The 11,817-nt window shown below is 41.9% G+C and overlaps 1 protein-coding gene across 2 annotated transcripts in view; it reads left to right on the top strand.

The window, feature by feature from the left end:
- The first annotated feature begins 5,963 nt into the window (after positions 1 to 5,963).
- The window catches only part of UBXN4 (UBX domain protein 4), a 49,208-nt gene continuing 43,354 nt past the window's right edge, over positions 5,964 to 11,817 (top strand). Inside the window, exon 1 of one of the 2 annotated variants that reach the window (XM_049615685.1) lies at positions 5,964 to 6,185. In XM_049615685.1, the coding sequence (XP_049471642.1) occupies positions 6,104 to 6,185 (82 nt within the window). In that variant the 5' untranslated portion in view covers positions 5,964 to 6,103. Of the gene's footprint in view, positions 6,186 to 6,214; positions 6,767 to 11,817 lie in introns of those variants that run through there. The other variant, XM_049615686.1, reaches the window with a different exon arrangement.

Here is an 11,817-nt window from a genome sequence, read left to right as displayed (position 1 = left end):
TCTTTAAGCAGGAACTAACATGCTAAAAATAATTTGGGGGATGGGACACCTAGCTGGCTCAATCGGTAGAGAATGTGACTCTTGATTGTAAGTTTGTAAGGTTATAAGTTTGAGCCCCACGTTGGGGATAGAGTTTACTTAAAAAAATAAGAATGGGTGCCTGGGTGGCTCTGTCGGTTGGGCATCTGACTTTGGCTTAGGTCATGATCTCATGGTTCATGGGTTAGAGCCCCGCATTTGGCTCTGTGCTGACAGCTCAGAGCCTGGAAATGGCTATGGATTCTGTGTCTCCCTATCTCTCTGTAGCTCCTCTGCTCACACTCTGTCTCTCTCTCTCTTGAAAATAAATAAAACATTACAAAAATAAGAATAATCTTGGAGAAAGATGGATATTATATCATTGTATGGGATGGACCAGAGAGAAGGCAGAATGAGTAGTTAGGAAAGTTGTGTGAATCTTTCAGGTAATTAGGATTTTGTCTCACTTGGGTTCACAGAAACAGACTGAAAGAAGATCTGTTTGCAATAAGTTTATTAGGGAATGAACTACATTGGTAATAACATTGGTAAAATGCAGTTGTAACAAAAGCCTAGGGTGATCCTAGTGGGAATGCTAGAGATGGGAGGCCCCTCAGAGGCCAAAATGAGGCAAGGGACCTAGGCCTTTGTCTCTTCAGCTGAGTGCAACTCTCAGAGGAGGGCACAGCCTTCTACACTCCTGCAGCTGAGGAAGTGAGTGCCCTGGTTTCGAAGCAAGGCTGTAGGTGAGCACCATAGTATCCACAGATTGGAATTAAAAAGACTTAAGATAACACAGAAGAATTGAAAGATCGCTGTAGCTTGTTGCATACAGAGTGAAGTGGGGGAGACTGGATTTCACCCCACGTAGCAGAAAAAGAAGGGTGTGTCGATTCAGGAAGAGGTATGTTCTGACTGAGTTGATTAATATTGGACTCCAAAACTCAAAAATCTCTGAGAAATCAGGAAATTTCCATAATTCCTGACTGCTTTTTTTCCCCTAGAAAATTTAACATTTTAAAAGCCCTCATTATTGACCAATGTCTTGTCTGTCCTCACCCTCCAGGCTCCCCTCCACTTTTTTTGTTTTGTTTTGTTTTGTATCCATGTCTCCTTTCTGCATTCACTTCTCTTAAATTCCATGTTCCATTCGCATGGTTTATTCTTGATAACCTCCTAAATTCCCTTGTTCCCCTGTTCTTTCTTGTACTTTCTAGTGTCCAGAGCCCTGGATAAATCCACATCTCCACTTTCTCAGTGCCTGTACCCCAGGGATCAAGTGACCACTGGAGAAAATCACACAACTGGACAAATTTAGGTTCATCACTTTCACCTGATCCTTAGCACTGCCTGGCATACTATTATGTTTCCCCACTCCTTGCCCTCCAACACTCATCACTATTATTTCAAATCTTGCCCCCCGGCCTCAAGGTGCCAATTTCTTTACTTCCTCCATCACTCTCAGCCAATGGCCTCTCCTTCAGAGGGAGAAGTTCAGCCTTTAGATGAAAACTTCCTCAAACTTACTGTCCTGAAATATACAAATGGATTTATGTCTAAAGTTATTTTTCTTCTCTTCTTCCTGTTAAAATGGAAAGGGTGTCTCTTTTCTCTGCCTGTGCTCTGGATCTCATTCCAGTTTGTTTAGAATGGTGGTGATTACAATAAGCACATTCGACTTACAGTAGCCTCACCAATGAAGACAGTCATCTCACAAGACTTATGTCATCATAGACATGAGTGCTTTCCATATTCCATTTTGTCAGTGTCATTGGGAAATGTTATCCCTCAAGGCCACAAGACAGCTGCAGCAGTACCAGGCATCATATGCACACAACCACATATAGCTAAGTAGGGTTGTGCTTTCTTCCATGTGTATCTTTTTATTAGAACACCTCCTAGAACCACCCCTCTCCCTTCCCATGAGGTCCTGCTGGCTGCAAGGATGGGGAGGTTGAAAAAACAAGTAGCTGGTAGTTTCCCAGCAAGGAATAATGGGGGTCGTGGTAGAATGATTGTCAGGTGGATTACTAGCAGTATTTGCCATATACCCTCCCATCTTCAAAGGGGCCTCCCTCTTTTCCTGTGTATCCATAGCTCTTTTCCATTAGTTTTGAATTGTGTACAAGTTTCTCCAATCCCCATTCCCTATCCCTGTATCTCTTTATTTCTTCCCTTCGCACTTACACACACACTTTATCTCCCATTTACTCTTTAACCCATTGCTATCTGACTTCCACACAGAACCCAACCAAAGCCCCTCTTGCTAAGCTGATAATCACCTCTACATTGCTAAAAACAATAGATATTTTGAAGTCCTGGGCACCTGGGTGGCTCAGTCGGTTAAGCATTTGACTTTGGCTCAGGTCATGATCTCAGTTCGTGAGTTCGAGCCCCATATCCAGCTCTGTGCTGACAGCTTGGCAGAGCCTGGAGCCTGCTTCAGACTGTGTGTTTCCATTTCTCTTTTCCCTTCACCCCACTTACGCTGGCTCGCTCTCTCTTTCTCTCTCTCTCAAAACTAAACGTTAAAAAAATTTTAATCTTATATAAATTGACCCAACAACAGGATTCAACATAGCTGCTTCTCACTCCCTTCTTAAAACTCTATGCTTGGTTTCTTTGGTATCATATTCTCCCATTTTTCTCCACACAGTCTCCCTTCACCCCCATTTTTCCTGAGCTTCCTTTACTGGTTTATACTTTTCTATACAACCCTGTAGGTGGTGCAGGTTGAGACTTGAGTCATATTCTCTTCTCTCATCTCACTTTGCATACTCCATAAGCAGTAGCATCCTCCAGAGCCTCAATTATCCCCTGCGTATAGAGAATTCCTACCTCTAGGTTTAAGAACTGTTTTCTGAGCTCCAAACCTAATGCCTATCTGCTTACTTAATATCTCCACTTGTGTCTCCTGCACCCCAAAAACATTCTAATTCTGAACTCACATCTTCATGCACTCCTCCCACCAACCTGCCCTTCCTTCAATGTTCCCTATTTCATTACCACTTTCTATACAATTCCTCAAGACAGAAACCCAAGATCTCTTCTTGACTCCTGCTTCCTCAAATTCCATGTCTAATTAATCAAAAAAACCTGCTGGGTCTACTTCCAAAATATCAAAAATATCCATGTCTCCATCTCCCTTATGTATGGACAGTAGCCTCTTGACCAGTCTCTTCACATTCACCCATCACACTTCCAATCCAGTCCATGTAAATTGCAGCATAGCTGCATGTTAAAAACATAAGTTTCGGAGTGCCTGGGTGGCTCAGGTGATTGAGCGCCCCACTCTTGACTTCTGCTCAGGTCAGGATCCCAGGTCCCAAACTCCCAAGTTGGGCTCCATGCTGAGTGTGGAGCTTGCTTAAGATTCTTTCTCTCTCCCCCTCTGCCCCTCTTTGCACTCTAAAATTTAAAAAAAAAAAAAATTTCAGACTCAAGAGTGTCCAAGCAGCAAAATAAACAAATAAAATAAAATAAAATAAAAATTTAAATACAAGTCTTGGGGTGCCTGGGTGGCTCAGTCAGTTAAGCACCCAACTTCATTTAAGGTCATGATCTCACAGTTGGTGGGTTCGAGCCCCACATCGGGCTCTGTGCTGAAATCTCAGAGTCTGGAGCCTGCTTCATATTCTGTGTCTCCCTCTGTCTCTGCCCCTCCCCCATCCATGCTCTGTCTCTCAAAAATAAACATTAAAAAATTTTTTAAATGCAAGTATTATATGTAACAAGTCTTAACTCCTTGTTTAAAATTCAATGGTTTTCTACAATTTTTAGAAAATGTCTGCCATCTTTAATGTGATTTCCATGGCCTTGCATGATCTAATTCTACATATCTGTCCAGCCTTATCTGCACCATAGTTCCCGTTCTATGTTCTAGCCACACTGGACATTTCACTTCAAGTGTACTGTTCTCCTTTACTTCAGAGCATTAACACTGATGTTTCCTCTATCTTGATTAGTCATCTCCTTCACCTGGTTAGATATTTTCTGACATGTTATTTCCTCAGAAAGGGCTTTTCTTAATCCCACTATCCACGTTTGGCCACGTCATCACACACTTCTGAAGCACTTAGAATTTCCCCTTTTGTGACATTCATCCTTACTCACAATCACTTGTTCAGTGTCTGCCTTCCTCTTTAGATTGTGTAGTCACAAAGGCAGGGTTCTTGTCTCATTGCCTCACTGTATCAATGCCAGGTATGTATGCCTAGCTCATAGATGAGCAATAAACATTTGATAAAGGCTATGAATCATTCTCACATTGTTTAATCCTAATTTTAGAAATAAAGACATCACTCTACTGAAATAATTTACATTGACTGAATTTTTAAAATGTATTTATTTTAGAGAGAGAGAGAACATGTGCACATGCACACGTGGGGAAAGGGTAGAGAGAGAGGGGAACAGAGGATTCGAAGTGGGCTCCTCAGACAGCAGTGAGCCCGATGCAGGGCTTGAACCCACAAACTGTGAGATCATGACCCAAGCCGAAGTTGGCCGTTCAACTGATTGAGCCACCCAGGCACCCCTAGGTTGATTGAATTTTAAGAAACCCACTTAAAGTTGATGTTGAAGATCAACTCTAATTCTTCTTGAGAAATGGTGTCCTATATAAGCAGCAATGGTCTGTAATCAGCATTATGTTTCAGTTTATTATAACACTATATGAGAGGCCTGATTGGAAAAAAGTAAATACAAATTGGAGTTCAATGTTAACTATTTTCAGATAAAATATTTATAGGAAAGAGGTATTTTCAGATGTACCACCTTAATCCTGCAAAGACTGTCAGTTGCTGAGTGGGGAAACTCTATCGATGTAGAATGTGTACTATAAGAACATATGCAACTTAAAAAAAAAAGTATAAGCCTTTAGCTAACAGTTATCAGAGACTGTGCAACTCCAGAAAGTATTAAATATGGATCGTTTTTCTTTATTTTTTTAAAAAAAAGATTTCATTTTTAAGTAATCTCTACACACAAGGTGGGGCTCAAGCTCACCACCCCAACATCAAGAATCACATGCTCCACGGACTGAGCCAGGCAGGTGCTCTGGATCAGTTTTCATTTTAATGGCAAACAACCACAAGACGCCATATCTTGATTATAGAACATTCTCACATAAAATTGTAAACAAAAGCATTATCTATCCTCTTTTGTATTACCATGGAAAGTAGCTGGAAAATGAATCATATATTCTGTGCTTTTAAGTTACTTTAGAAAGCAGCTGTGGCAATAGCATAGCCAGTGTTCTGAGGTTTTGGAACGCTCTCTGGCCAACGACTAAGAAATTGCTGGACGCCTGCATTCTACCAGCACCTCCCCTCAGGTACAACGGCTGTATGGCCGTTGGGGTTTTTACCCTGTCTCTTCAGGGTTGGGCTGGTAAGTTCAGCAGAAGTCAAAGCCTTGCTGTAAATCCCTACAAAGTCCACGTAGGTCCATACAGAAAAACACCTTCCCGTATCACACAATGACCACTAATTATAAAAATTACACCGTCCACAATTAGGGTTCCACTCGGGGCGGGGACGACTTCCTCCATATTTAAGGTCTCAATGAGGTGGCGATTAGCATCTTCACGACAGTGAGCACCACTTCTTCTCCTCCCCTTTCCCAGATTGGAAAAAGGCTCTCACTGCTGTCCCCTTTAGCCGTGCCCCGGAAACCACCGTTACATTTTCCAATTATGAAGAAAAACAAGCCTACGAAGACTACAATTCCCGTCATGCCTCTTGTAGGCGCCGTCAACGCGCCGTAGCGGTTAGTCATCTTTCCCACTTCCGGAATTGCAGGGTCTGAGGCCTAGCGGTCGCGCGCACGCACCTTTTTGCCAACAAGACAAGGCACTCGGGCCCTGTGCCGACGGCGACGTGTGGCGTCACGTGGCGCAGGGTGCGCCTGGTCCGCGCGCTTGCGCGCGTCCCAGGGGACCGCTGACGGGCTAGCGTGCTTGCGCGGAGGCGGGGGACAGAGCAGCTGAGGCTGCGGGGGCCGCGGGGCCAGACGAAAGAGAGGGCGGGGCCAGCTCCCTGACCGCGGCGACAACACACCGAACAAGCGCCTGGGCCCGAGGAGAGCGATGTTGTGGTTCCAGGGCGCCATTCCGGCCGCCATCGCGTCGGCTAAGAGGAGCGGAGCGGTCTTCGTGGTATTCGTGGCAGGTGAAGGGGGCGGGGGCCCGAGTTGTGGCCGGACACCCCTCCGGCCTACCTCCAATCCTAGGGTTCCCCAGCCTTTCCTCCGTGCTCTCGACAGGCCCTGGCTGCCGTGCCTGTTTTCTCAGCGCCTCCCCCTTCCGTTTGGGGCACGCCGGGCCTGGCTAGGCCTCCAGCTCCTGCTTCTCCCGGCACCCCGGCCGGAGGCACCGTCCCCGCCTCGCCCCCAAAACGCGCTGAGCCCCGCCCACAGCTCTGCGCGGGTCTCTGCAGCCCACCCTCGCTGCGCCTCTCGCCGCGCCCCCTGACGAGTTGGCGCAGATAGACCCCAGCACCTCCCTCTCGGGCACCCTGGGACCCCTCTCTGTCACCTAGGACCCACTTCGGGATGCTTCAACGCTTGTGTAGTTACTAAGTGTTCAGGTGGGAATAGAGAGGCCTTTCGACAGGCATTTGGGTTCATAATTAATTGTGGACTGTCAGGAAGAAAGCTGTGTCATCGGTAAGCAACAAAGAGAAGCCACCTGATGTTCTCGGTTACTGGCGGTCGTACGCTCCTGAGACGCAAACTTTTGAGCTTTACATAGGTTGGATTTTTTTTTTTTAATGATAATAGGGGGAGAGAGTCTAATGTGGAATATTTGGTTTGTTGCAAGTTGATTTTTTTGGTACCATTTGTTTAGAATAAGTAGATGTTCGGTGCTTGGTTCGTCTAATATCCACAGTCTCGAGAACGTGAGCTAACTCATTTATCATGTGTTACTCTGGGTTATTTTGCTCAGTATATTATTACTACCCTATTTTATTACAGAAATCTTCTAGGTTTACAGTAAACCTATGCCTTTGTGGTTTTGCTGATTCTCATTACATGAACCAAGTTAGTGTTTGTGACCATTTGAACTATATTATTTTAACTATTTGTGTTTAATAACGGTATGCTCAAATTATTAACTTATGACTTGGAGAGACTAGATAATAGCTCTATAACTTGATGCAGCACAATGAAGAACAAAGGCTAAAATATGAATTTCACTTAACATTAAATTTGAAATTTATAATTGTTTTAAATTATGCCAGATTTTTAGCTTAGTGGTGTTAATTAGAAGAGTTTGAGTAGTTTATATCCTCTTATGCAGTTTTAGAGTTTATAGTCTACATACATAAGTGCTGTGATACTGTAAGGAAAAAAAGTGGATGAAAAAGGAAAGAAGAATTAAATGATACTTAGCTGTGCTTATTAAGAGTACAGTAATAGTTTTGGGGTGCCTGGGTGGCTCAGTCACTTAAGCGTCAGACTCTTGATTTTGGCCCAAGTGGTGATCTCAGGGTCGGTGGGATCCAGCCCCAAGTCAGGGTCTGTGCTGACAGCACGGGGATTCATTCATATTCTCTCTCTCTCTCTCTCTCTCTCTCTCTCTCTCTCTCCCTCTCTCCCCCCCCTCCCTCTCTCCCTCTCTCCCTCTCTCCCTCTCTCCCTCCCTCCCTCCCTCCCTCTCTCCCTCCCTCTCTCCCTCCCTCCCTCCCTCTCTCCCTCTCCCCCTGTCTCCTTCCCTCCCTCTCTCCCCCTCCCCCACTCATGCTCTTTTTCTCTCTGTCAAAATAAACTTGTTTTAAAAAGTGTACATTAATAGTTTTATGACATTTAAGTTCTGTTTTTCACATAAAATCTCAGTTGATTTTTGTGTAAGTAGAATAGGTTTTATTTTACCCATTTTATAGATGAGGAAATATATGTCCACAGTGGTGAAGTGACATGGGTCACATAGCAGGGTCACAAAAAATATTTGTCCTGACAAATTTTTTTAGCAGCTTCAAAAAAAGTCTTATTTTTTTTTGTTGTTTATTTATTTATTTTGAGAGAGGGAGCAGGGGAGGACCAGAGAGAGAAGGGGAAAGAGAGAATCCTAAGTGGGCTCCAACTCCCAAACCTCGGGATCATGACCTGAGCTGAAGTCGGTCCCTTAACCGACTAAGCCATCCCGGTGCCCCAAAAATCTTTTATTTCTTGAGAAAAACTGAACAACTGTACACTTCATGTATTATTGAAATTGGTGTCATAGGAAATTTAGGATTATGGTAGTCATTTTTTAAACAAACACAATTGAAGATGTCTAAATGTTTCTAGGAGGCACTTTTGGGTTAATCAGTTAATTTGAAATAAATGCTAGATTTAATAAACATATGGAAACAGTAGTGCTAATTATTACAATAGTAAAATAAAGTTAGAGATCTTTGGGGCTTTGTGTGTAAATATACATTCTTCAATTAACTTTTTACTGATGAGCATGTGTTACATACTTTTAGGATATCAACGACTCTGATGAATGTTTCTTGAATGTTTTCAGGAAGACCATTAGTCTGTCAAAGGAGTTTGTCCCTTGACCCGTTCAAAATACTGTTGGCTTTTGTAGAGTTTTAGAAAGTTAATCTCCAACACTAGGCAGAATTAGTTTCACTCCAGGAATACATAGACAGGGGTCATGAAACTCCCAACACGTACGTGTTGCCTAGAGCTTTGTTCATAACATCGAAGGATATAACCAGAACTCATGATTTTCTTAGGTGGGAGACCTCAACAACAATAAACCAACTTAGTAGAAAATTAAAAAGATGTCTTTATGGCTGAAAGAAGTGGTCTTAAGGGTATACTTTGGTTCATGTAAACCCCTCAAGTGGGAAGCACTTTAGGCAAGTTCTTTATATTTAGTGAAATTTTCATGGATGAATTAAAGAAAATTGTGGGATTGAGACTGGAGAGATTACTACCAGTTCAGACAAGAGCAAATATTTTCAAAGTATTATGACTATGCAAATTGAAAGTAATAAAACTGAAAAAGATTTTGATTCTATTCTTGGGAAGGTAGAATATTCTGACAAGGATCCTGAAGCAAAGGTGTCAGTTCACAGAGTAGTGTTGCTAGTGGGCTAAAATTTTCATGATAGACACTATTTACTGCCTTTTTTGGTTAAAATAGACCACAAAAGCTTTTAGATTTTGACTAGTTGATGTTTTCTGGGTTGGAATTCCTGGCTGTACTAGGAAAACACACAATTGAAGATGTCTAAATGTTCCTAGGAGGCACTTTTGGGCTAATCAGTTAATTTGAAGTAAATGCTAGATTTAATTAACAAACATATGGAAACAGTAGTACTAATTATTACGATAGTAAAATAAAGTTAGAGATCTCTTTGTTTCTGAGATTGTATTTTTTTTTTTTAGATTTTTTTATTTTTAAGTAATCTCTACACCCAGGTGGGACTTGAATTCACAACCTCAAGATCAAGAGCCACATGCTCTACCAACTGAGCCAGCCAGGCACCCTTGTATTGTTCTTTTCAAGTGCTTTTATTTTGGATACTGCTGAATACTACCATGGATACAGCGTTTTTTGCTAAAATTTTAGGCTGATCTAACTCCATAGCATGGTTTATATACTTCTTAATAATAAGAAACTAAAGATACTGAAGTTGGCAATTAATAATCTTGCTCCGTAGAGTTAATATAGTTCTTAGTGAGTTAAGTAATTCCATTCATCCTTACATCTCTGTTAGTCAAGCAGCTGTTGCTGCCACTAGGCTGAATGATGGACAGACATTGCTAGTGGGGATGTGATATTTGGGACCCTACCTACATGGTACAACATAATGAAAAGTACCAATCTCAGAAGTAGCAAGCGAATCTATACTTGTAGCTACCCACTTGACATCCCCGCTTAGATGCCTCACAGGATTCTCAAGCTTGAAAGTATATTTACTGCCTGAACCTGTTTTTCTCCCCGCCCCAGTTTTCTACATTTTAGTAAATGACACCACTTTTACATCCAGGTGGATAAACCGAAGTGTGGAGTCACCTTTGACTCTCAACTCTTTAGTCTCCTGTTTGGCTTTCCCTTTTGTTCATGACATTCCCAGTCACACAGACCTTTTCCTACACATAAAATCCGGCTTAGTGAACTCTGCATGGCTTAATTTTTTCATCCTTTAGGTCTTACCTTAAATGTTGCCCCAGAGAAGCCTTCCCTGACCAATCTAAAAGGGTCTTACTATTTTCTTTCCTAGATCTGTTCTTTTTTTAACAGTATTTATTACTATAATTATAATTGTTTACTAAACAAGTACTTTTTTTAATTTTAATTTTTTTAAGTTTATTTATTTTGAGAGAGAGACAGCATGAGTGGGGGAGGGGCAGAGAGAGAAGAAAACAGAATCTCAAGCAGGCTTCACACTGTCAGCACAGAGCCTGATGCAAGGCTTGAACTCATGAAGCTGTGAGATCATGACCCGAGCCGAAACTGAGTGGGATGCTTAACCGACTCAGCCACCCAGGCGCGCCAACAAGTACATTTTTGTACCGTTAGATTTTTAAGCTCCAGGGCAAACAATGTTTCCTTTGTTTCACATTTAGATTATAGCCAATGCCTAGGACAATAAGAATGGAATAAAATAATGAACGTATGAAAGAATGAATGAAAAGGATCTCTCATGCCTCACAGCCTTCTCTAAGACATGTTTGTAGTAAGAATGTTGCCATATAGTTATTTTCTAGGTTGATAATTTTGTCATTTACTTGGAATTTTACATTTCCTCACCCCATAGTGTTTGAAGATGTGCTCTGAATGATGTCACTACAAATGATAATTTTCCCAGTTTGCTTCCTCAATATCTGGAAGACTGTTACTGGCATTCTTTTTAGTCCTAGTCTGTAGATGCATTCTAGTCCCTGTTTACTTTTCCATGACCAGATTTCTCAAGCTCCTGTTCCTAGATCCCATTTCACGTAGAATATACTCAAATGTGCAGCATTAGTCAATTATTGTAGGTATGCCAAGATACTTACTGTACCAGAAATTTAGCTGTTTGTTCCACAAAACACTTATTGAGGCCCTGCTGTATCCCAAGTACTTGACATATGCCAAGTTGTATTGTAGGCATTTGAATTATGTTAGTAAATAAAAGGAAAACAATCCTTGCCCTCTTGGAACCTGCATTCTAGTTGAGGGAAACAGACAGTAAACATAATAAGTAAAACACATAGTTTATCAGAAGGTGATAAGTATTACAGGGAAAAAGAGACCAGGAAATTAGGGAGCTTTGGGAATGTTTGAAGGCTGTCATTTTATTTAATTTATTATTATTATTTTATTTATTTATTTAAAAAAAAATTTTTTAACGTTTTATTTATTTTTGAGACAGGGAGAGACAGAGCATGAACAGGGGAGGGTCAGAGAGAGGGCGACACAGAATCTGAAACAGGCTCCAGGCTCTGAGCTGTCAGCACAGAGCCCAACGCGGGACTCGAACTCCCGGACCGCGAGATCATGACCTGAGCCGAAGTCGGGTGCTTAACCGACTAAGCCACCCAGGCGCCCCATTATTATTATTATTTTTTTTATTTTTTTTATTTTTTATTTTTTTTTATTTTTTATTTTTTAATATATGAAATTTACTGTCAAATTGGTTTCCATACAACACCCAGTGCTCATCCCAAAAGGTGCCCTCCTCAATACCCATCACCCACCCTGCCCTCCCTCCCACCCCCCATCAACCCTCAATTTGTTCTCAGTTTTTAACAGTCTCTTATGCTTTGGCTCTCTCCCACTCTAACCTCTTTTTTTTTTTTTTTTCCTTCCCCTCCCCC

Source organism: Panthera uncia (assembly GCF_023721935.1).
Source record: "Panthera uncia isolate 11264 chromosome C1 unlocalized genomic scaffold, Puncia_PCG_1.0 HiC_scaffold_3, whole genome shotgun sequence".
Lineage (NCBI taxonomy): Eukaryota > Metazoa > Chordata > Mammalia > Carnivora > Felidae > Panthera > Panthera uncia.
Note: the sequence above shows the minus strand (reverse complement) of the source record. Positions and strands in the feature narration are given on the sequence as shown.